Genomic DNA, 26,626 nt, shown 5'->3' with positions numbered 1-26,626 from the left:
GTGTGATCATTGATTTTAGGAGCTTTTGTTTTTGCTGCCTTGTTCAGTTTGTTTTTTTTTCCTTGTTTGTTTATTCCCCAATTCCCTCATATCATGAAGTGACCATTTGAGCAAAACAATTTCTTTGCTAAGTGTAAATTACAATCCAAAACCAAATGAGATACAACAAAATGCCCTCCCTTTACTTCTCAAAAAAAATAAATAAATAAATAAAAATAAAAATAAAAAAAATGCCCTCCCTAAAGGTCAAGGACGCTGAGGCCCACTAGGAGAAGGGATCAATACATAAAAGATGCCCCATAATCCTGAGCTATACGATCATAGAGAAAACTTAAAAGCCTAGCCACCAATGAATTTGTAAGTACTTCCAACAAGGGTTTTGAAACCTCACACCACAAGAAATATTCCGATCAATAGTAAACTTTGATCAAAATATTCTTTATTGAAAAAATATTAATATAACTTATAAAAATAATAAAACCCATAAATTTCTTCTAGAAAAGTACATGTAAATTGCACATGATAACAATAATCACTATTAAAAAATAAAAATAAAAATCAACTATCATATATTAGTTAGATATCTCTATCATCTCATTTTAATGTATTCTAAGTTGATTAGTGTAGATGATGGGTTATGAGCCTAATAACTAGGCAATGAGTTGACAGCCATGTTAGAGACATGACGAATGAAGGATGGACAAGATGGCATAAGCGTCGAAGCCTCCACTCGGCACCAACATAATGAGTCATGCTCAAGAAGCGCCAAAGGCCTTACTACCTAGTTCCCTCTACAAAATGTCAACCATAGCCGTTCCGACAAGGTCCTGACAAGCATGCCACGTGGAATGATGTTTGTAGTAGAAGATTTGCAATGGAGTGTTTGGGAACATGGATACGAAATGGGGAAGGACAAATGGCAATAGCTAACTCCCTCTTCAGGGCAAGAGAGCGGATTATAAATAAAGGAAGGTAACAATGAAGAAAGGGGCTTGGAGGATCTCACCACTTCTCTCTCACCTGGCTCCTTCACTTGCCTCTCTCATCAGGCTTCATTTGTTCTATCTTTAGCTTTGCTTCTCTCTCACAAGGGGGTTTACTCCCTTTCTCATGAAATGCAATATTGTAATAACTTCAAGAATAGTGAATGGCTCTTCGGAGACCATACGGAGACAATTAGAACCCGACATAACACCAACACAGAACAGCCATGAAACGTGATTTAGATGGTGGTGGGACTACCCTCAGTACCACTTGGCATGTGACGTACGCAAAGACCTTATCTTCCGTGTACATAATAAACACAAGGCATCAACAATTAGTATGTTCATACAAGCATGCACATATGATCATCCATATTGTAATTAGTTATATTTATTATTAATTTATTCATACATATTTATGATTAAAATATATATAATAACACGTAAATATAGTAATTAATAGTTGTTCATTAAGCAAATATTTTATATATAAAGGTGTATGTAGTTAATACAACATTACTATTCTCATTTTCATATAAAACAAGACTACTTTTCACTTAGACTCTCAAATAGTTGCATGTATGTATAGTGGAACATTGTTGATCTTCATTTAGTTGTTTATTGCATTTCTAACTTATAAAGGAGTTTTAGTGTTTATTTTTATTTTTTCCACCCGTTTCAATAAAAAAATTCTTAATATTTCCGTCAATTCAACAACAGTTTCCACATTAATTGAAATATTACCACTTCTATGGGCTTTCTTTTAATTCATATCATCTCATGAATGCCCCCCACCCACCCACCGATCCACCCAATCTTCTCAACTAACTTTTTCACCTCCCTCCCGTCATATTCACTCTTTCATTATTTACAACCCCAATCCTTGCTCTTCCTACTGATCGTTAATACCAAACATCAAAACTCACATTTGCCCCTCTCTACCTCACCTGCGTGCCCTCTTCCCACTATTGTTCTAGCCAATATTCAAGTCCTCTCTTCCTCATGAGAGATTGGCGTAAAGAGAAAGAACGGGAATATACCCAATCTATCTCAATTTCCAACCATTGTAAAATGTTTATACTCCAAGTAACCAAAGATAAAAATAGAATAGAGCTGAAAATATATGCAAAGGAAATATGTTAACTTGTGTAACTTGTCAATGAAAGTAATTACTTGCATAAACAAATGATAGCAAATAGCAACATCATAAGGAGAAAAAACATCCAAATAAAAATGCACATTGCAGTAAGGATTAATAAATTTCTTGAGGCAATGTTTCGGTTCAGAAAAATCAAGATGGTCTCGACCGAAACATTCCAAGACAATCTTAAAAATTCAATTTTCAGGATCAATTTTTCGTTCCAGTCTCGGCCAAAACCAAAGTGTTCCGCCGAAACATTCTGACATGAACAAAACTTTGAAACATGCATTCACTCAACAAAGACAACTAGATAAAATTCAGAGAAATTTTGGCAGAGTACTGCCTGGGAAATCTAGCACTTAAAGATAATAAAGCGTCGGAGTATACTCTGGAAAAAATGCTACTAATGATGAGGGGAAACTGTTCCAGCATGAGAATAACAAAAATGGGACTTACCTTAGAAGGTGTAGGATTGAAACCAGCATCAGTCTCTGCAGCCAAAACAGAGTTTCTGAAGCTCATTACATAACAGAAGAACCAAATATGGCTAGCAATTCCATACAATATAAAGAAATAACTAGGACACCACTTAGTTAAAGAAATCACTTTACCCACAAAGCATTTAACTCTTAAGCAACATCTCTTCAATACTTGGGCCTTGTCTCCCTTTCTTTGCCTGGGTTCCATAAAAGGAAGCCTTCCCTGTGGTAAAATGCAGAAACAGTCTTATTCCCCAAGAAACAATTCAGGATGAGGTTTAGTATAATGTTATATAGAACAAAATCAAATAGGCCAACAATAATCCAAAAAGTAATGATGTTGAAAAGTATGTTATGAAAATGTCATAGTTCATCATGCAATCTCTATTTCAGAAGTACCTCATGATCAATGTATAAAATCTCATCTCGAGACACTAAGTTCATTAGAAAAACCAAGACAATCTTGACCGAAACATTCTGAGACATTCCGAAACATTCTGGAAACATTGAATGTTTCGAGCTCAATGTTTTGTTCCAGTCTTGGTTGGGACAGGAATGTTCAACAAAAAACTTCTAAACAAAATAAAACTTCGAACCATGTTTATAAACACCAAACAAGATCCATGCCCCTTTATGCTATTTTAAAACTTAAAGTTTTCATAGTGCCAAGTATGTTGATACATAAATTCTAAATAACATTTACAACTAAGGAGACTTCTAATGCTGCCATGGTTTTAATGTTTTTCCAATTTTATTTTAATAATTTTTTAGAGTAGAATGAATATATATGCATGTAGTAGTCAGTTCAGTGAGTCAGCTTGGTTACTGGTTGGTTGGGTCAATGTATGATATCAAATTCTTCATCCATGGATCACGTGCACCAGTTACACAGAAAGTCAAGCCAAGAAGACTACCAGTATTATTTGTTCAAAGTCGCAGATGATGGCACTTTCAGACCAGTATATGAACTTCAACCAGACAAAATCATGTTTCTCAATTAAAGAACCAGATTTCATGATTTGAAGAGGTAGAAACCAATTTAAGTCACTCATTTCTAATTCCAACTGCATACATCAAGGTCAGTCCTTCCAATATTCATTAAAAGAAGTTAAAATAGATTTTTCATTTACGTGATATACATAAAGGGACAAACACTCACCCAACGAGCATCCGGAAGTAGACGACCTAACCTCCGAATGGACGTGCGGCAAAAGGTGTCGTAGTTTTCTGCAACTCCACATCCTTCAGCTTCCAGCTTTTCCAAAATCCTATCAATGCTCTCTTTACCCTATAAAACATCAGTTACACAATGGTGTATGAAAAGAAAATAATTCATACAACAATAAATCTCTACCTACCTCAACAATTGGAAAATAGACACACTTCAAGCGTGCATTGGCTTCTTGTAATGCCCTTCTTGAACCTAAGAAATATTAGGTGTGAAAAACTTGAGATAGGGTCAATAACCAAAGGAAACACGACATTAAAACACATCAAATTTGCAGATGCGCCAAAAATTGGTCGAGTACATACGGGGAAGGTGCACAAAAGAAAAATAAATTATGCAAGAAAACACATGAAGCTTACCCAGACTTTTGGATGGAGTAGTTTCCGAATCAATAGAAAAACGAAGCTGAAGCACAAACTCAGGACCATTGCATGAAAGCAGGTTTGTAATAGCAGCCTCCCCGCCCTCCGTTTCAGCTAAATCATCACCATTCACCTGAAAAAGGGATAGTACTTTTTCATATATCCTTGTCAAGCTACATTAAAAGTTTCTTTTAACACTCGCCAGTTAGAAAAGGATAAAGAAACAAAAATATGGAGAGAGAAAAAAACGAAGCACAACAACCTGTCATGCTTCGGCCAATCAGCTCAGGGTGTTAGGCTTCAGCAACTGATACTAAGAGAAGTATCATTGAAAGAAACTACACTGACATAGCCCAGTTCACAGAAGCAATCTCCTGGCATCTGATCTTCCCAGGAACTTAGGAAGATCAAATCTTGTACTGAAGCCGGATGACTACTACATATGATTGGAGGAATAGTGGGAAAGTGTTGAACTAAAACAAAAAATTAAGAGAGAACCACAATGATACTACTCAAAATATTCTGTACATGTCATCAATTTTGAACACTATTCCAGTAACTTAAGGCCTCAAGAACCTTTATGTCCTATTTCTCTGAAATTAAATGTTAGTGTTGTGTTCATCCAAAATATTCAATTAACAACCATAAGCATAATCAGTGTGAAATGGAATGCACCAAGCGTAGATTGGAAGTCCTGGTTGGGCTCAGGCCTCGAGAAATAACTTCCCCAATCTTAACCCATGCATTTTCCTTGTTCCTTTGCCATGACCAGCAATAATGATGCATTTATGCGCGAAAATCAAGCAGACATGAGGCCTGGCGTCAATACAGGAGGTAGCTTAGTAGGAGAAATCAGTTGGCTGTAAGTTTGATATTAGTGGGACGACAGGTCATAATATCAGTGTTGTCAAATGTGGTCACATATGCGAATATGCGATCTCATATGCCATTTCCAAACTGAATTTCGCATATGTTACCATCGCATATATAAAATTATGCTATCGAAACAATATGCGATGGCATATTTTTTTATGCGATGGCATACTCTCCAACGGTCATATTTGGACACAGATTTTCTTTTTTTAGCTTAAACTCATTTTTCTCTTATAAATATCCCACTTCTACACCCCATACTCCTTTTACAACATCCCTTCTACCTTCTACATCTTTCTTACTCTCACAAAGCCTCCAACTATTAAATCTCATTACATTTTCTAATACATTCTCACATAATTATAAATATTCTCTAATCTCTACTCTACACTATTACTCTCAAAGTTCAAGTCTCAATTTAAGTCACTCTCTCACTCTCAACTCTTAAGACTTAAAAGAAAAAGAAAACTACTCAAGAATAGATTTTCTGCATTGTTTTCCTCTCATTTTTTTCCCTTGCAGCATATGTCACCACATATGCGAACAGCATGTGATGGTCACATATGCTATTTAACAACACTGGAAAATATAGATGAAGCTAGTGGCAAAAGAATAGGTTTCATGAATTGTATTTTGGAGTAAGTCAGGGAGAAGTGGAGACTATCAGTCATGTCAATTTCTTGTATCTATGATGTTATCCAATCAATAAACCAGTAGACTATTTTTCAGAAACTTGAACTGTCGGGAGAGTTCTTGGATTCCTCTCGAATTGAGTCCAACTCCTTCTCAAGATATGATGGTAAGGTAAAAGGATTCTGATAGAAAGTGTGCACAGATGTCCTTGATTTGATGCATTCATAAGCCGAAATACTGCATGTAAGTCATGGCAGTGCATCCCTGACTAGGTAGTGGTTCATGGCATGTCTTGTTTCTACCGGACTCTTACCAAAATGAATATTTTCAAAAGTTCGACACGATGGCATTTAGATGCTAGGAAATCTATTGTTCCCAAAAAAAAATTTTACTACGTAAAGACAACTACCAAGCATACCAACCGTGTAAGTTCAGTGACAACAAAGCACTGAAATCAGAAATAAGGCTAACAAATCAAACCTGAAATTCGATAGGCCTGGTGGTCTTCCCTGTAACGGACAATTCATCACACTGCAAAAGAACAAAAAAGAACACCATTATAATTTGAATATAACGTATCTTCGAATGACAACAATTTAAAATGAAATGCATTTTGAAGGTGATGTCAACAGAAGGTGTTCAATGTTCAAAGCTTCATTATCGGGGTTCAGTCAGAGTAACTGTTCTTACTGAAGTTGAATAGAATTGCACAATGTTTTGGCATGATGACTGATGCATCCATCCTCAAATCTCAAGAGCCAAAGCTTACACAAGGATTGAGGGAATGCTTAGAATGAGGCCAATCTGCCTACCCCTCAATTGAAATTTAGAGATTGAAGTGAATTGTGATTAATTAGCCCTAATTAGACTTTAAAGCATTACACAGTTTGAGATGAGGAAAAGACAAAAAAAGATACACAGACTAAGAAACCTAAAAATAATAGACTTATTTAACACTCCCCCTCAAGTTGATGCATGGATATCAACACCACCCAACTTGGACAAGACATCTTCAAAGGCCATTTTGCTAGCACCTTTAGTAAGAACATGAACGAGTTGTTGAGATGTAGGTATAAAAGGAGTACAAATCTGTCTACAAACAATCTTTTCTCTTATAAAATGACGATCAACTTCGATATGTTTCATTCTGTCATGCTGAACCTGATTTGCTGATATGTTAATAGCTGATTTATTATCACAATAAAGTAAGAACGGGACTGGCACAGGAAACCACAAATCCGCTATTAAAATCTTGAGCCACAACAACTCACACACTCCAAGTGCTATAGCTTTGTATTCTGACTCAGCACTTAATCGAGAAACCACATCCTACATCTTACTGTGCCAAGTTACCAAGTTGCCACCAACTTTAGTACAGTACCCAAAAGTGGACCGTCTATCAATCACTGAACCAGCATAATCTGCATCTGTCCATGCCTTAACGCGAAGATGACCATGATTACTGAACAAAATGCCTCGACCAGGATATCCCTTCAGATATTTAAGAATGCGATATATAGCAGTAAGATGAGATGTTCGAAGCGAGTGCATAAACTAACTTACAACACTAACAGCATAGGCAATGTCAGGGCGAGTCAAAGACAAGTAGAACAATTTTCCCACAAGACGCTAATACTGACCAATATCCGACACACACTCCCCCTTAGAATCAACCAACCGGTGATTTTGCTCATTAAGAGTATCAGCTGGATGAGAACCAAGCTGACCAGAGTCACTGAGTAAATCGAGGACATACTTACACTGAGAAATAAATATACTGGAATGGGACCGCGCAACCTCAATACCCCGAAAATAGCGAAGATGCCCAAGGTTCTTAATCTCAAATTGACGTCCTAAGTAAATTTTGACCTCGATAATGCCATCATCATCATTTCCAATAAGAACAGTATCATCCACATAAACAATTAGAGCAACAGTTTTACCTTGGGAGTGACGCAAGAAGAGGGTGTGATCAATAGAACTCTGATGGAACCCAAACTGATGCGTGGCCTTAGTAAAGCGCTCAGACCATGTGCGAAGAGACTGCTTCAGGCCATAAAGAGAACGGCAAAGGCGACAAACATGTGCAGGAGAAGCAGATGTCAGAAACCCAGAAGATTGGACCACATAGACTTCTTCCTGAGATTACCATTGAGAAATGCATTATTGAAAGAGAGGCCACCCTCTAATAGCGGCAACAGAAAGGAGAACGCGAATGATAGTCATCTTGCCAACCGGAGCAAATGTCTCCTGATAATCAATCTCATAAGTCTGAGCATAACCCTTGACCACCAGATGGGCCTTATAACGAGCAATAAAATAATCTGGATTATACTTAAGGGTGAAGACCCAGCGACAACCCACAGCTTTCCTTTCAGGCGGAAGAGGAACAATTTCTTAAGTCTGAGTCTTTTCAAGAGTATTCAATTCATCAATCATATCTGCTCGCCACTCAGGATAGGTAATACCATCTGCAACAGTAGTAGGAAGAGAAACAACAAAAACAGAAGTAAGAAAACTCCAATAGAAGAGAGAGAGGGAAGAATCAAATATATAATTAGAAAAGGGATAAGTATAAATATGTTTACCCTTACGAGTGGTAATAGGACGATCATCACAAGGGACAGAAGCAAGCGGAACTGGAGGCAAGGAGGCAAGCTGGTCTGGCATAGGAGTGATGGTAGTATCGCGTGGACGCAGAAAGTAAACCTGCAGTGGAAACCACTCAGAAGGTAGGGGATCATCAGAAGAATCTAGGGAAACCACTCAGATTAAATGTCAACGAACCCATTGTAGTACGGGGTATGCTCAAAAAAAGAAACCACCCAAGAAATGAAATGCTGTCGAAAATGAGGATGGTAACAACGATATCATTTCTGAGTAGAGGAATAACCCAAAAAGATACATTTCAAGACTTTAAGGTCAAGTTTAGTACGAGTTTGGTCAAAAATTTGAACAAAACAGACGCACACAAAGACACACGGAGGATGTGGAAAAACAGGACGATCCGGATAGATCTGAGAAAGGGGCGTGGCAAACTGAAGAACTCAGGAGGGAGTTCGACTAATAAGATAGACAGCAGTAAGAACTGCATTGGCCCAATAGGATTGGGGCACATACATACTAATAGAGAGGGCACGGGTTAACTCTAGAATATGCCGATTTTTTCGTTCTGATCGACAATTCTATTGAGGGGTCTTAACATTGGACATTTGATGCTCAATGCCAAACTCTAAACAAAGTTTCAAGACCTCATTGTAGGTGTACTCAGTACCATGATCAGAACGGAAGGTTTTGACGGTACGACCAAACTAGGTATGAACCATATCAAGAAATTGCTTAAAGATCCCATAAATTTAACTCTTGTGTTTCATAAGATAAACCCAAGTGGTACGACTGTAGTCATCCATGACATGACAAAATAACGAAAACCAAAAGTTGATGTGACAGGGGAAGGATCCCACACATCAGAATGAATTAGGGCAAGAATAGTAGGTGCAATAATATTTATACTAATAGGATAAGAAGAACGAACATGTTTAGCTAATTGGCAAGTTTCACAAGAAAAATCAAGCAAACTATTATTATTAAATAAAGTAGGGAACATGTGTTTCAAATATCCAAAGGAAATATGGCCTAAGCGTAAATGCCAACGCATTACAAGAGCCTTATTAGACTGACTACTACTACTAAACCAAGAGATACAGACCATTCACTTCACATCCAATGTCAATCGTCCTCTTTGACCCTCGATCCTAAAAGACACAATGAGAGGAATAAAAAATTACACTACAGTTCAAATTTTTGAAAAGGCTACTAACAGAAATGAGGTTAGTAATAAGTTGAGGAACATGCAGTGTGTTAGTTAAGGATAAAGAAGATGTAACAGGTAAATGACCTTGGCCAGCTACAGAAGACAAAGAACCATCAGCAAGGCGAACCTTGCGATGACTAGAACAAACATTATAAGTTTGAAACAAGGAGGACGTACCGATCATGTTATCTGAGGCACCAGAATCAATGATCTATGGTGAGAAGGTGGTGGAAACACTCTGTACAAATGCAAAGGTACCTGAGTGAGCGAATGTAGAGACCGGCTAAGATGAAGTCTCTATCTGATTGAAAAATTTCCTGAACTTGTTAAGCTCGACTTAGGATAGAGATTCCGAATCCAAAGAGATGGTAGTAGCTGCAAGAGGTGCTAGATCAATAGTCAGCTGAGAGACTACATGAACTGAAAAACGTTGAGACTGTTGAAGTTGTTGGTGAGGACGACCATAAAGTGCATAACAACGAGCCTTCACATGACCCAACTTTCCACAATGATCACACTTATATCGCTGACGAGTAGGCAGAGACCCACTAGGAGGCTGTGGAGAAAGTAGACGAGCAAGCATAACTCATTGGTCTCCTGAAGAATGAGATAGGACAGCTATATTGGAAATAATTTAGTTTGTTTCTATAGTTGCTTTCTAGTCTTAATTACTTAGTAGTAATAGTCGTTTATGTAGTTCTTATTTTCTAAGGACTTTTCTGTAATTTGACTTTGGTAATTAATATAAATTCTTGCCAAGCTCTCACAAAGAGACTTGACACGATTATTCTCAAATTCTTCTTGGTATCAGAGCCAAGGAATTTTCTTCTTCCTCTCTTTCTTCTCTCTATTCGCTAAAACCTAACCTAGAGTCAATCTCATTCGACCTTCTCCCCTTCGGCGGTCTTTCAATTTTTTATTTTTCGTTTTATCACATGCTGCTATGTTAGGGTTTGTCTTTTCGTAGCAGAATTTTTTTCTTTTTGGTGTGCAATAGCAACTAAGCTACATGAGTGGCTGTATTTGGTGTTTTAGTCATCGTCAGTGAATCTTGCAGTAACCTCGAACAAGCCGAAAGAATTTTTTTTTTGTTTTTTGGTCATAGTGACTCTGCGACAGATCTAGGAGCTTCGTGGTTGATCCTACGACAACCTAGCACCTTCGTTGTTGGTTCTACGACAGCCTAGCACCTTCGTTTTTGTTCTACAACAGCTTTACAGCCCTAATACCTTGGTTTTTGGCTCTGTGATAGTTGCTGCTGCGTCGTTTCTGTTCTACGATGGTTGCTGCTGTGTTGTTTTTGTTCTACGAGAGTCATAGCTTCCTCTGATTAAGTCTGCGACAGCCCTAAGAGCTTCGTTTTGGATCTACGACGTCCCTAACATCTTCGATTTGGCTCTGCGACAGTTACAGCAGCTTCGTCTTGGTCCTTCGACAGCCCTACAGCCCTAATCACTCTATTTTGGTTCTACGATACAGGTCTGTTGGACCTTGTGGAGGAGTACGACAGTGGTGATTGCTTTGGTTTGGTCTTGTGACAGCATAAGAGCATCTAGATTAATAGGCGACAGCAATGGGTGCTTCGTTTTTGGTCCTCGAGTAAATCTGTTGGACCTTGTGATCACAGAGCAGGTTGTAATAGAGTTCGACAGCAGGTTGTACTAGTGTTCAACAGTAATTTGGACTCTGCCTTGCTATTTGGGCTGCTCTGATTTATTGTGTGAGTTACCGACAGCAGTAGAACTGTTATCTGTGCTTTGCGATTGCACTTAGGGTACCAATTTCTTCTTCAGATCTCCCTTCAAACCAAATCATGTCTTTAGAACACGGAAGTACACCTTCCGCATCAGGACTTGGGTCTACCTCCTCCGCTCAACGGATTACCACTGCTCTTCTTGATGGTCGGAATTTTCAGTCTTGGTCTCGATCTGTGCGTCTCTTTCTTGATAGTAGGGGGAAATCTGGCTGGCTCTCTGGGACTGTTACTAAACCACCTCTTACTGATCCTAAATTTGAATCATGGTAGATCGACAATTGCACTATCCTTGGGTGGTTGTTTAACTTCATGGAGCAACGAATTTATACCATGTTCATATACCATGAGACAGTTTCATCTTTATGGTCAGCTCTTACTCGGACATACGCACATTCTAGGAATGACTCATGAATTTATGAACTTTATCGCGACATTGCCCAGGCTACCCAAGGGAATCAGAGTATCGCTGATTACTTTGGATACCTTCAGTCACGTTGGGAAGAACTTTCTCACTATGAGTCTATGGTTGAATTGTCTTCAAAGGCAGCCGATTATGTTGTCAAGCGGATTGCTCGACATCAAACCTACCAGTTTCTTATGGGTCTACGTCCAGAATTTGAGGCACTTCGCACACAGATCCTCAACACTACTCCTTTACCTTCTTTATTTGAGATATTCGCGACCATTGACAGTGATGAGCGTCGTCGTCGTATTCCTCCTCCTTAGACTCAAGTCCCTGACATTATTTCTGCTCCAGCCACAGATCAGATGGCCCTAGCTGCCAACTCGAGTTTCTCCGATCACCGTACCCCTGGATCAGGGAATCGTGGCCGTAGTAGTCGTAGTCGTGGTCGTGGTAAAGGGAATGGCCTTACTTGCAGTCATTGTGGGAAGCCTGGTCATGAGAAGACTCGTTGCTTTCAGCTCTATCCTCATCTGATACCACGATCTTCCTCCACTTCATCATTGGGACAGACTACTCCTCGTGCGGCTACAGTAGAATCCTCATCTACTGATCCGTCTTCAATTGGCAAAATTGACTTGCAACAATTACAGACTCAGATTGCCACCATTGTCCGGGATCAGCTTCAAGCTCACACTAAACCCTCTTCGACTGCGGCCTCAGGTATTACGCCTCCAGGTACATCCTCTGCATTCAATGTCACTCAGTCTAGCTCTACTCCTCTGACATAAATTATTGATTTTGGTGCCTCTGATCACATGACCGGTGAGTCTAGTCACTTTACCTCTACTTTTTCTACCACCCATAGGGAAGTTCGCCTTGCTGACAGATCTCTTACACCTATCCACAGCAAGGGTATCGTTCCTTTATCCTCTGGGATTTCTCTAGATTTTGTGCTTCATGTCCCTCATCTATCTCTTAATCTTTTGTCTGTTAGCAGTATTACTAAATCTCATAATTGCTCAGTTACCTTTTTTCCTACTCATTGCATTTTTCAGGACCTGACTTCGAAGAGGATTTTTGGCAAGGGGTATGAGAGGGATGGGTTGTACGTGTTTGGATCTCCGCCTACTGCTGCTCTGACTTCTTCCGTGCTACCATCATCTGGCAGCCACATTTTTACGTCACAGACTCTAGATTTATGGCATGCTCGCTTAGGACATGCTAATTTTCAACATTTGTGTTCTTTATTTCCTTCTTTAAAAACTGCTTGTAGTAGACATAAATTTCAATGCTCTGTATGTGAACTTTCTAAACACACACGTACTTCTTATATTCCTCGTATGCATCGATTTAATGCCATATTTGATTTAGTTCATTCTGATGTGTGGGGGCCTTCCCCTGTTACTGCCTTTAATGGTCATCGTTATTATGTTACATTTATAGATGACTACTCTCGTTGCAGTTGGGTTTATCTGATGTGTTCACGTTCTGAGGTGCTCCCAATTTTTGTTAATTTTCTTAAAATGATTCAGACTCAGTATAATATCACTATTAAATCACTTCGGTCTGATAATGGTGGAGAATATATTTATGATGGTATTCGCTCCCATCTTCATGAGAATGGTATGCTTCACCAGTTGACTTATCCTTATACACCTGAACAGAATGGGGTGGCGGAATGCAAGAACCGCCACCTCATGAACAGTGTCCGCTGCCTTCTTCGCAGAATGAATGTTCCAAAGTTTTTTTGGAATATGGCAGTCTTAACTGCGGCCTTTCTTCTTAATCGCGTCCCAAGTCGCACTTTAAAAGGGCAGGTGCCCCTTCATGTCCTTCAACCTGATAGCATTCTCTTCCCTATTACACCTCGTGTATTTGAGTGCACGTGTTTCGTTCAGGACAAGACCCCTAATCGTACGAAATTGGATGACAAAGCCATTCGATTTATTTTTTTGGGTTACTCCTCTATGTCCAAGGGGTATCGGTGTTATGATCCAGCTTCTCACCGTGTCATCCACACTCTTAATATGACCTTTGAAAATGTTCCATACTATCATGCTCCATCTACTTTGCAGGATTCTCCCACTTTGCAAGACTCGTCTCTTATTGTGCTACCTTCTCCAGTTTTTCCTCCGTCTCCGCCGCCGCTTCAAGTCTACACTCGTCGCACTCACCCCTCTCCACCCTTACCAACCTCCTCCTTGGATTCAGGTACATCCTCTTCTACCTCCACACCTATACCTGTTCCTATTCCATTTATTTCTGACTCTCATTTACCTATTGCCCTTCGCAAAGGTAAGCGGGGGTATGTTACTGATCATCCTATTGCCCAGTTTGTTTCTTATCAGGGTCTTTCTTCCTCTTATCAGGCCTACCTTGCGGCAACTGGTTTTATTCGCGTCCCTCGGTTTGTCTCAGAGGCCTTAAGAGACCCTCAGTGGAAAAAAGCTATGATTGCTGAAATGAATGCTTTGCAAACCAATAATACCTGGGAACTTGTTTCTCTTCCGTCTAGGGCGCGGACTGTTGTTTGTAAATGGGTCTTCACAGTGAAATATCTCGCAGATGGTACTGTTGATCGGTATAAGGCACGACTAGTTGCTAAGGGATTTACTCAAACCCCAGGAAAAGATTTTGGTGCTACGTTCGCTCCCGTCGCCAAACTCTCCACTGTTCGCCTTCTTATCTCCCTCGCTGCGTGTAACTCCTAGCCACTTCACCAACTTGATGTGAAGAATGCTTTTCTGAATGGTGATTTGACTGAGGTTATTTATATGGACCCTCCTCCCGATTTTCGTCTTCAGAAGGAGTATTCTGGGAAAGTATGCCGTCTTCTTAAGTCCTATATGGCCTAAAGCAGTCCCCGCGAGCCTGGTTTCAGCGTTTTTCTGATGTTATTCTTTCTATGGAGTTTTCTAGATGTCACTCAGATCATACTTGCTTTATTCGTCAAGAAGTGGATGGTCGTTGCACCATTGTTTTGGTGTATGTGGATGATATCATTGTGACTAGAGATGATGCACAGTGAATTGACAAGGTTAAAACACTATTAGGTCGTGTGTTTGAGGTTAAAGACTTAGGTCCACTCAAGTACTTCTTGGGGATAGAAGTGGCTCGCTCTCGTCGTGGTATATCACTATCTCAGCGTAAATACACATTGGATCTTCTTCAGGACACTGGGATGTTTGGTTGTCGTCCTACTTCCTCTCCTATGGATCAGAATCATCGTCTTCAAGTTGATTCTGGTGATCTTTTATCAGACCCCTCTTCTTATCAGAGACTTGTAGGCCGTTTGATTTATCTAACAAACACTAGACCGGACTTGTCCTTTGCGGTCAGTGTGGTTAGTCAGTTCATGCATACTCGGCGTACATCTCATCTTGATGAAGTTTATCGTATTCTTCGCTACTTGAAGTCACGTCCTGGTCTTGGACTTTTCTACTCTTCCACTGCTCAGTCTCATTTGTCTTGTTTTACAGATGCTGAATATGCTGGCTCTCTTACAGATAGGAGATCTACTTCTGATTTTTGTACCTTTTATGGTAATAATCTTATCTCGTGGAAAAGTAAGAAACAGAATGTGGTATCTCGTTCTTCTGCTGAAACTGAGTATCGTGCTATGGCCCTCGGTACATGTGAAATAATTTGGCTCCGATCGTTGTTGACAGAGTTGGGTTTTCCTGTTTCTGGCTCTTCTACTCTGCTCTGTGATAACAAGTCTGCTATTATGCTTGCTTCTGACTCCGTTCTTCATGAAAGAACTAAGCATATTGAGGTTGATATTCACTTTCTCAGGGAGAAAGTTCGATCTGGCGACCTTCAAACAGTCTTCGTTCCTTCCTCAGAACAACTTGTCGATATACTTACAAAGTCTGTGGGTCCGTCTATCACTAATTCTCACCTTATCAAACTGGGTTTAGTTGATATATTCTCCCCAGCTTGAGGGGGAGTATTGGAAATAATTTAGTTTGTTTCTATAGTTGTTTTCTAGTCTTAATTACTTAGTAGTAATAGTCGTTTATGTAGTTCTTATTTTCTAAGGACTTTTCTGTAATTTGACTTTGGTAATTAATATAAATTCTTGCCAAGCTCTCACAAAGAGACTTGACATGATTATTCTCAAATTCTTCTAGCTACACGACGACTCTTATCAACCAAGACATAAGAATATGCAGTCTGTAGGGACGAAGAAACGGGATCCATACCGAATAAACAAACTTTCGCATCTTAAACTCATCCCGGAGCCCAGCTAGAAACTGAAAAACTCGATTCTTATCTAGAATCGCATATAATGTCTCATTAATAAAGTCCTTCCAAGTATAAGACGAGGAGTAGAAGGTCAACTCTTCCCACCGAGCACATAGTTGTGATATATAGGAGGTAACTTAAGAGTCACCTTGTAAAAGGCGGCAAATCTCACGCTCCAAGTTAAAGATCCAGACATTTTTTTGACGTTACGAGTAGATATTCTATGCGGAATCCCATATCCATTTTACGGTCTTGGAGATCATGAAACCAGCTGAAATGTGTGATTGCATAGATGTAACTAGCCAAGAACGGACTATAGAGTCCTTAGCAAACCATTAGGGATAAGCGGTGCCAGTTGTTTTCTTGCCCTTGTGAGGTACCGATCTTCCCTTTTCCACCAATAAACATTTCAACAGATCGGGCTCAAAGAAGATAATTGGGACCATCTAATTTCATGGTGGTAATTTGAATGCTTGAAAAGTCGGTCAAATGAGAGGGAAGACCTCCTGAACCAGCACTATCACCGGAGATCGAAGAAGAAGGCATCTCAGAGGCCTGGAGTGATTTGCGGTTGCTGTTATCCTCAAACAACAAGGCTACTATGATCGCAACCTCCAAAACAGGGTCTGGAGTGATTGTAGCTTCCAAACAAACGATTTGGAGTGATCACAGCCACCTAACTGCACCTCCGCAGTGATCGTAATACTGCACCTCTGCAGTGATCGTAGGCCTCAAACAAAGGTTCTGTTATGTTTGTCAGCCTCAAACTGCACCTCTGAAATGATCGTAGGCCTCAAACAAGATTTCTGTTATGTTCGCCAGCCTCAAACTGCACCTCTGCAGTGATCGCAGGTCCAAAAACACCCTTCTGCTATGGTTGCAAGGTGTCACAGATATCAAAACAGCAATCTGTTGTAGTCGTAAGGCACTGTGAAGGTGTCCTGCTGTGTCATAGAGATCATAACAGCAATCTGTTGTAATTGTAGGCTTCAAAACAACCTAACAATGGCAATTGTTGTGTCGCAATACACTGTGGAGGTGTCACAGTCTTGATCTTCAGCAAACCAGCACTAAACCATCATGTTGTTATCGTCAACTCCAAACAGCAGCCTTGCTGAGAGAACAGCCTGATCGCAAGCTCCAAACAGGTCTCAAACCCCTATCGCATGATGCAATTAGGGTGTAAAATGAAAAATAACCCCCGTAGGGATGATAGGTATCGAATACAAGAGGTGTGGAGGTGATCTAAGGGAGAGGAAGATGATAAAGTTTGCAGCAGACGAAGGAGTGGGGGCTAGTGGAGGTCGAGAAAGCCTAGCTATGATACCAAATTGAAATTTAGAGACTGAAGTCAGTTGTGATTAATTAGCCCTAATTAGGCTTTAAAGCACTACATAGTCTGAGATGAGGAAAAGACAAAAAAAGATACACAGACTAAGAAACCTAATAATAACAGACTTATTTAACACCCTCAATTTTGCTTGTGGTTCTAATATTAGTGTAAGGCCATACTAGAATCAAATTACCTAAAACAAGGTATGTGTTAAACTTCATTCATGTTTTGCACCATTTTTTTCCTTGCTTTATAAAATTATGTTCTATATAATGCACAGCAACTAGTTCGGCAGCAAGGTAGGCTTGGAAGGTGCTCAAAATTAGGGTTTCATGGGGCAAAAAATGGGTACTCCACAATTGGGGTTGAGGGTTTACATGGTTGGGTTTATACTCTATTTGGAAAAGTTGTATGTAAAGTTGTTGATGCTGAATTAAGTAGCTGAAGCTGAGAGAAAGTTGTTGTTGCTGTTGCTGAAGCAACTTGCTGAATTGAGTATATTGTTTGGTAACATGTTGTCTAATTATGCTGTTAAGATGTTGAACTGTTTGGTAACTTGTTGTCTAGAATTTACTGGATGAAATTAAAAATAATATTAAAAAAAGATGAAAGATCTAGGTCACGTAAATTCGAAGCAAGAAGAACAAAAAGTTTGGTTAAAGGGACTAATTTCTACTTTGATCAATAAGATAAGCAAAATCAAAACATCAAACAAAAATCAATCTTCAGGGATGAAATAAATCATCAAAACATAAAATCAAATTATAAAAAACATCATAAGAATAATAATTCCAAACAAATCTAACTGTTTTAAAGCTCAACTAAACTTCACACTTAAATGAGTCAACTCGTTTTAATTTGATTTTAAGATGATTCAACCCAAAAAATTGATGGGTTAATTCTAAAGTCAATTAAAAAATCAGCATATCATAAAAATACAGTTTTTTTTTTTCACCTTCATCTACTTCTTTTTTTTGTCAAATCAAAGTCCCTTAAAAATTGATAGGCCAACTCTAGAGTCAAATAAAAATCAGCATGTCATAAAAGTAAATTTCTTTTTTGTCTTTTCGCACCTTCATTTATATATCTATATTTTTTGTCAAATCAAAATCCCTTTAAAATTGATGAGCCAACTCTACATTCAATTAAAAAATCAGCATGTCATATAAGGACAATTTTTTTTTTCTTTTCTCACCTTCATCTACTTTCTTTTTGTCAAATCAAAGTTGTAAAAATAATTTCCAGCAAACAACCCATGTCAACCATACAATACAAGCCCTCTCCCAAGCAGATAACAGGTGCGCACTCACACCTGCACATTTTCTTAGATAAGAGAGAGAGAGAGAGAGAAATGGTGGTGTAGGGTAGATAGATGACAGAAAACAAGGAAGAAGAGAATCATGGGCATGGGCTATCGGATCCAAGCGAAGCCGAGTTGAGTTCACCAAGAATACTGTGTAGTGTCGTTCATGATAGAGAAATTGGTGAAACGAAACGACCTCATCTTGAAGATCCAAGAAGAAGAAGAGGAGAAAGGGTTATTAGGTTTGGGTTTGGGTTTGGGGCTGTTGGGGAAAAGGTTGAAAGTGTTTGATGTTTTTCATTCAAACTTGAAATCAAATCATGGACTCTGGTTTTCTACCTCGAAGGTTAATGGTTGCCATGGTATCCTACCTTCCTCAAAGAACAGATAATGATATCAAGAATTACTGGAATACCCATTTGAAAAAGAATCTAGAGAAGCCTCAAATAGGTTTTAATAAAGACGGGTTTTCAGATTTACAGCCAATCACCAATGGTCAGTGGGAGAAGAGTCTTTCGTTTTTTAAATACGCTTTGGAAATTGGAATTCGGATTACCGTGTGATTTTGCGGAGGCTCGTTGAAGTGTAGGTAGTCGAGAGATTCGGCTGATTTTATCGAACGAATCGGCAACTGAAAAGAATTATTAACGACACCAAGCACTGAAGTTCCAAAAAAGGAACGTGTTTGGCAGAATTTAGCCTTCACACAGCTTTTCCAAACGCAGCATTAGTCTAGAAAAATAATTTCCATTCATTCCCCAACTCCAGAATCTACTCATAATCATCATCAAAGTTTTATCCCAAAGATTAGGTCAGCTAAACAAATCATGTTCCCCCAATCAATTCTCTCTAGAGAAATGTCTTCTGTTGACAACTCCAGAATTTACTAAAAATAGTAATATGGAAATTGATACAAAAAATAGTATAATTGAATACTATAAACAGTAAGTCTGAAAATACTATATATATAATAATAAAGAAGCATGTTACCAAAAATAGTAATTATGAAATCCGGGTTTGAATATCCCAAAATTTCATAGATTTTGAAGTCAATGGTAAAATAGTGGTGGAAAATGGGTGGAATGGTAAAACAAATATTTGGTGTCTGATTACATCTAGAAAAAAGTAGCAAGAAAAAAAAAATCAGAAATGGAGGATGAAGAAGAAGAAGAGGGGGTGGAGGTGAGCAGGTTGGAGGTGGAGGGAGGAGGAGAAAAATAAGAAGAGAGAGGAGGAGGTCACTAACGGAAACGATGACGGCAGTTGACGGTAGCAATGGCAGCGACGGTGGTAGTAGTGGTGGGGAAGAAGAAAAGAAGAGATTAGGGTTTTGATTTGGAGATGAAAATTAAGGGAGGATTTCATTTTCCCATTGGTATAGATGGCAAAGTGAAACACTTTGTGAGATTTTTTGGAGGAGAGTCAAAACCATTTTCCATGTGCAATCACACACACCCTTAATGGATTGAACTTCAGGCCTTGCTGGAAAATTGCAACTGGCACTAGAATGTACCGAAACTGGGCCGAATTCAAAAGGTCTAGATTTCTTGTGCAATTTGGCCTAATAATGTGATCCAGAATAGCACATAAAATTATGTGTTACATCCACCATATTGAGACCAGCTCCCATGTAAATTTCACGGCAGCTATCCCCCAAAATTAAAAGAAATGAACCTCTCAACTATACTAACTCAGCACCACTGTGCACAAAAGCACAATTACACAAGTAAATGCACATGCAGAATCGCTGACATACATGCATGCATGCACACATTGCACACAGATAATGAGCAAGTGTGATAATATCATGTAGTTTAATTGGCGAGTGGCTATAGTAACTCCTAGCGTGATACTGTCTCCTTTGCTTTTTAGTTTCCCCTATTAGTAGAATTTGATTTGTTTGGAAAGCAAAATAGAAGGCATTGCATGGAATGCATCTTAATGTCCAGACTGAAACACATTCTCATTCATTAACAATAGCTGAGGTAAAAGGTCCAACACTAAAGATATCAAATGAAAGATGTAAGGGATAACAATTGAGACAAAAATAAATAAATAAACAAATAAAATAAAATGTGAATGCTTAATTATAGAAAATGACAGCTAGTAACTGTTAAAAATAATCTTGCGCTTGATGGAAGAAAACCTGAATATAGGGGAAATAAATGTCCTTCAGCCTGCATTTGAGTTGAAATGCTCCCAACCATCTCATTTTAGGCTTAAAAATTTCAACCTGCCAGTTATTCCAAAAATATATAAAACAATGTACCAGAACAATGTTATCACACAAACAAGTTTTGTGGACACACTCTACTGGGCAACTTATATGAGACCTGTCTAAGATTAATTAAAACTAAATGTCATCTATCACAAGCTCTATTATAAACGGAAGTAACAGAAAATAAATCCTAAGAATTAGAGTTAAAACAGTTTGAATAATAAGTTAAATAACCAGTTTTAAACCAAGTAATTAGTTGATGTAGGACATCTACAATCCTAATTAAAGTTTTAGTAGGATTTCTATTTTAGTTCAAGTAGGATTTCTATTTCACAGTTATGTTAAAAGTACAATCCTTTAGTTTCTAATTTGTTTTAAATTCGTTTTTATTATTTAAACTATAATTAGAAGTGCTTAGAAGTGTCAATTTGAATTCTAATAGAATTAGAAGGTTAGTATTATGTTATAGATAAGTTAAGAATGTTAATTTTTTGGTATTTTAGTAGGATTCTAAATTGTTATGATGGAGGTATCAATATAAGGAGCTCCAAATCCGAAAATTAATAATAAAAAAATAATCATCAATTCAATTATCTTTTCTCTTTATTATTTTTTAGTTTGATGCTTTATTTTTTTTAAGTTATTGTTTGTTTTTTAATTGAATCTATTGATTCAAATTGATTTTGAGTGTTCCATTAAACACAACCTATCGAATCTATTGATTCACACACTTCCATTACGTCAAGTGATATCAGAGTTTTTGCTACGATCCACATTCATGGCTGGTGAAGGAGAATTCATCAGTAAAACTAAATTGGAAGTCCTACTCGAGAAGTTTAAAGAAGGTGAACATCTTAATTGTCTTATCCGCAACTTATTGCCAGTACAACATATTGATCCTTCAACTCGACAGAGTCTTTTCCGAACTACATGCAAGGCGCAAAGTAAGTTGTCCCAATTGATTATAAATAGTGGAAGTTCGAAAAATATAATTTCAAGCTACATGGTCAATGCACTCAAGCTACCCACTACGCAACACTCTACACCTTATTCTGTAGGATGGGTGGACGATGAGTGCAAGAAGATCGTAACAAGCCAATGCTCTCTTTCTTTTAGCATTGGGAAATATAAGGATGAGGTTATATGTGACATCATCCCCATGAGAGCATGTCACATCCTCTTGGGAAGGTCTTGGTTTCATGATAATGATGTCACCTACCAAGGCAAAGCGAACACCTATTCTTTCATGCATAATAGTGTTAAAGTGATCCTACACCTTCTTATGCAAAACCCAAGACTGCCCAACCAACCAAGAAAAAGGAAACATGTTTTATTTCTACTAACATAAACGAGGACTTAAAGAAAACAAGCCAAGAGTTTGTGGTGGTAGTGCAACCTTCCAACCGAGACCCTCCTACTCAAGTGCAACCCCTTTTTAAGGAATTTACTTATATTCTTCCTTCAGAATTATTATATTCATCGTCTGCCATGAAGAATATACAACACCACATCAATTTGGTATCTGAAAGAGTACCATTATGAGATGAGTCTGAAAGAGTATGATACATTAAAGGAACAAGTGAAGAAGAACCTTGAAGCTTCTAACAACAAGTACAAAGCTGATGTCGCTAAGCATAGAAGATTCAAGAGTCATGAAAAAGAAGACTTGGTCATAGTTTATCTTAGTAAATATTGTTTTCCCGCCAGAATTTACAAGAAGACCAAGTTGAAGAAAATTGAACCCCTTCATATCTAGAAAAAGATAAACAATAATGTTTATGTGAAGAATTTGCCTGATGATATGCCCTGGTAAGTTATATTCTCTAATCTAAGTCTGAAGAACGGATATCACTGGAAGTAGATTAGACTGAGAGATGAATGGAAAACAAGAAGAAAAAAAATTGTCTTTAAGAACAACTCGAGGATGAGTTTCCTTCAAGAACAGGGGATTTGATGTAGGACATCTACAATCCTAATTAGAGTTTTAGTAGGATTTCTATTTTTATTTCATAGTTCTGTTATGAATACAATTTCTTGTTAGTTCCTAATTTGTTTTAAACTCGTTTTTATTATTTAAATATAATTAGAAGTGTTTAGAAGCGTCTAATTTGAGTTCTAATAGGATTAGAAAATTAGTATTATGTCATACATAGGTTAGGAATGTTAATTTTTTGGTATTTTAGTAGGATTCTAAGTTGCTATGATGGATTTATCTATATAAAGAGCTTCAAATCCAAAAATTAATAATAATAATAAAAACAATCATCAATTTAATTATTTTTTCTCTCTTTATTATTTTTTTAGCTTAATACTTTATTTTCTTTTAAGCTATTACTTGTTTATCAATTAAATCTATTGATTTAAATTGATTTTGAGTGTTCCATTGAACACAACCTATCGAATCTACTGATTCACATGCTTTCACTACACTATTAGTACTCTGGAATGAAAAGGCATTTTCTAGAGAATTTTGCAAATGAAAACCAACTTCTTTCATTCGATATAAGAAAGAGGGATCAACAACTGAAGCGGGACGAAGAGGGAAGAGGATGAAATAAGGGTGTAGGGAATCTAATTTTGGAGTGGGTAAGGATTTAGGTTACAAAAGCGTTACCGAAAAGGTTTAGGGTTAGCCCAAAAGGGTTTGGTTATAGCATTTTATAAGTATGGTTACTGGTTTAGGTTTATAGAGTTAAATGTTGAGGTTTGTAGGTTAAGGATTAAGGGTTGAGGTCAAGACAATCAAGAATTCAATATTTCTTGAAAATAAAGAGAACAGTATTTTATGGGTTGGTTTCTTTAAGAGATTATTGAATTCTTGATGGGTTCAAAACAGAAAATATAAGCAAACAAGGAAAAAATTACAAAGTGAGAACCCCTTTTCTTTATCTTTATTTGGTGTAACTACTTGAGCCGGATGAGAGGAAACCCTCACGTCCGATTTTGAAGGGGGGAAATCCTATCGGAACCTATCCTAATTTTGCTTTTGCTAGGCCCATAGCTAAAAAACCCACTTTCTTACGATTACGAGGTTCATTCGAATATGAAATCCAATCCTGGAAATACAGCATCCCACTTTTTTTTAAGACAAAAAAAGAGATCAAGGAAAAAAAATTATAGATTTACCTTGGAATCACCCCAATGATTTCCATGTCAACACCAAGTTGAATGCACCAAAAATCAAACAAGAAACCAAAAAATTCTGTAAATAAACATAAAATCTAATAATTTAATAGAAAATGCTAATGATCCCTGACGTCCCCATCAAAAACTTAAAAAGGCAAACAGAAAAATAAAAAATGAAAATTAAGGAAAGTAACAAATTGAGCGTAAAGTAGCAAAGAAGTATTCAAAGAAAATGCAAAAGATGATACCTTCGTAAAGCTTCCATGAGGCGTTAAACTAATCTCATCTTCTAATGGATCCCTTATGCCACCATCAGTCTGCAATAAGAATAATAAAATGAAAAACAATGCAGAGGAAGGCGGAGAATATGAACAATAATAAATTGGACGAGAAGAGAAATTCATGAAAGCAAATTAAAAATAAATAAATAAATAAAGGTCCCTTTAAGACAATCAGCAAATTAGCAAACAGAGGCAAAAGATAGAAGGGAGATCCACCAACAGATAATAACAATAAGAAATTGGAGGTTAACCCTAACATATCCAGCAAGGACTCATTAGGAAAGATAGAAGGGAGTCTCTTAAACAGAAGCTGAAATGCTTTAACAGAAAGCGGAGTTCCTAAAGTCTCTCATACTTGAGCAACTGCTACAAAAAGAATGAATTATCTGGGAGGAATTCAGGAGGGAATCATTTGAGTAAGGAGGAAGAAATTAAGATGAACAACCCTGGCTTCTATAAAAACCTTCAATTTATTGTTTTTCAAGACCAACTTTTTAATGGCTTAGGCTTCACTTTGTTAATGACAACAAAGCGGTATAGCTTGAAATGGTTTTGAAGAAGATTAATTGCTACTAAATCTCTAAGTGGGTAAGAAGGCCTCGGGGGTCCAAAAGGGATTTCTATGGTATTCTATAAGGAGTATTAGTGTATTGAGTAATAATTACAAAAGAACCCAGGAAGGTTTTTCACAAGTTTTATGAAAAGGTAGTGTGGGACAAGGATTCCAACTTTCCTTTGATCACTCTTGTACCAACAGAAGATGTTAAATATTTTACACAGAAAAGTTTCGTGAGAAGCATGAGTGGAAATTTTAAATAGAAAAGGAGTAAAAATAGATAAGGAGAGAAAAATGAGATAGATTGAATGAGGAGAAATGGAATTAGTATCATTCATGACTCCCATTGATCTCTATTTATATTGGAGGTGACAGATTAGCCCTAGACAGAAGAAAAAAAGACAAACTTATCAATCATAAATGTAAAATGACTTCTACCTTTACAACACCCCCTCAAGTTAGTGTATAACTGTCAACCATGCACAGCTCACCCAAAAACCATGAAATTGAGTACCACAAATTCCTCCAGTGAGAACTTTTGCAAGTTGCCTTATGTCTTTACAAATGGGTTACACACGAACCGAACGTGGTTGTCATCTTTCATGACAAGGAGTGCTCTATGCAAACCATTATTAACTCTATCCTATATTTTTTGTATCTTTGGAGCAAGTTTTTTAAGAAACTTAGAGGGGTTCTCTTTGAATGTTTTTTATTTAGATGGGATGTTGTTTGTAATTTGGTCTTGGATTTGTAACTTCGTTGTTGGGCTGCTTTTCAGAGAGGTGTGCCTCTTTCTTCTTGTAATCTTTTGCCAGTTATCTCAACCGGTTCTTTTATTAACAAAAAATCTTCTACCTAGCAACAACAAAAAAACATGGTCTTCTCCCGAATGAATGACTATCATGACTATCAACCTCATGTTGGACTAGGTTGTGCACAATACTTATCGTTACTATGTTATCACCATACAATGTCATTGAACGCATTCTAGGAAAGCCACAATTTTGAAATAGAGTCCTTAGTCATAACATTTCACAAAATTCATGCACCCAGGGGCGGAGCCAGGAACATTAGTTACCCTTGCATTTTGGTAATAATTTGAGATACCTTGTGTTTCAACAGAGGAGATGCCCCCTTTGATCATGTTTCTGCCCTCCTTCGGTCCATACTTCAATCTTTTTCCCAACACCTCAATATTTTGGGTGGTTTCAGACATCCTTCAACACTTTGTTACATATTTGAGATACACCCACCTTCGTTTTCAAACCGATAACATGCCCACTTTGACCTTGTTGCACTATGCCCCCACCACACCACAATTTTTTGGGTGATTGAGACACCCCTCTATCAAATTGGTGAATATTTGAGATGTCTATGTGTTCTCAAAGTGATGGCATGCCCCCCTTTGAACTTTTCTTCTTTTCTAGACTAACAAAAATAGTAGGGCTGCAACCTGGGCGGGCTGGCCCAAACTCAACCCGGGCTTTTGAAAGTTGTGCTTTACTCTTTTAATCAAATGATACTAAATACAATTACTTGTCAAGAGCATAGAACTTCCTACCGAAGAAAAACTAATACCTTCCATGTCTTTTCACCAGAACTGCTAAGTAAAGCCTCTCTCTCTAGATGTAAAGTGTAGACTTTCTTTGACTCTTTTGTCTTGGAAGAAACTAAAGCGTGTCTGTATGAAAACAATAAATGAGCAACAAATGGAATTTAATCCAACTGTACTAAGATCAAAATTAAGTTAATAGAAAGGTATAAACAATTCTCTAGAGAAGACAAACCTCCCCAAATGCATCGAGGCCATAGCACCTCCATAACCAAACATTCCGAAGAAAGGCTGCACAATAATCAAAAAAGAAATAAATGAAACTAAAAGCTCA

The 26,626-nt window shown here is 37.8% G+C and overlaps 1 protein-coding gene across 1 annotated transcript in view; it reads right to left on the bottom strand.

The window, feature by feature from the left end:
• GMI1 (gamma-irradiation and mitomycin c induced 1) overlaps positions 1-26,626 on the bottom strand; it is a 78,205-nt gene that overhangs the window by 38,437 nt on the left and 13,142 nt on the right. The window contains exons 8-17 of the mRNA XM_086458621.1: positions 26,528-26,583; positions 26,319-26,421; positions 24,152-24,220; positions 20,706-20,792; positions 6,180-6,230; positions 4,191-4,326; positions 3,962-4,026; positions 3,763-3,891; positions 2,736-2,826; positions 2,581-2,615 (exon numbers count right to left, since the gene is read on the bottom strand). Of these exons, the coding sequence (XP_086314747.1) occupies positions 2,581-2,615; positions 2,736-2,826; positions 3,763-3,891; positions 3,962-4,026; positions 4,191-4,326; positions 6,180-6,230; positions 20,706-20,792; positions 24,152-24,220; positions 26,319-26,421; positions 26,528-26,583 (822 nt within the window). The remainder of the gene's footprint in view (positions 1-2,580; positions 2,616-2,735; positions 2,827-3,762; positions 3,892-3,961; positions 4,027-4,190; positions 4,327-6,179; positions 6,231-20,705; positions 20,793-24,151; positions 24,221-26,318; positions 26,422-26,527; positions 26,584-26,626) is intronic.

The sequence above is a fragment of the Akebia trifoliata genome, chromosome 11, assembly GCF_017979445.1.
Source record: "Akebia trifoliata isolate Shusen 1 chromosome 11, ASM1797944v1, whole genome shotgun sequence".
NCBI lineage: Eukaryota > Viridiplantae > Streptophyta > Magnoliopsida > Ranunculales > Lardizabalaceae > Akebia > Akebia trifoliata.
This window is presented reverse-complemented; position numbering and strand designations above follow the sequence as displayed.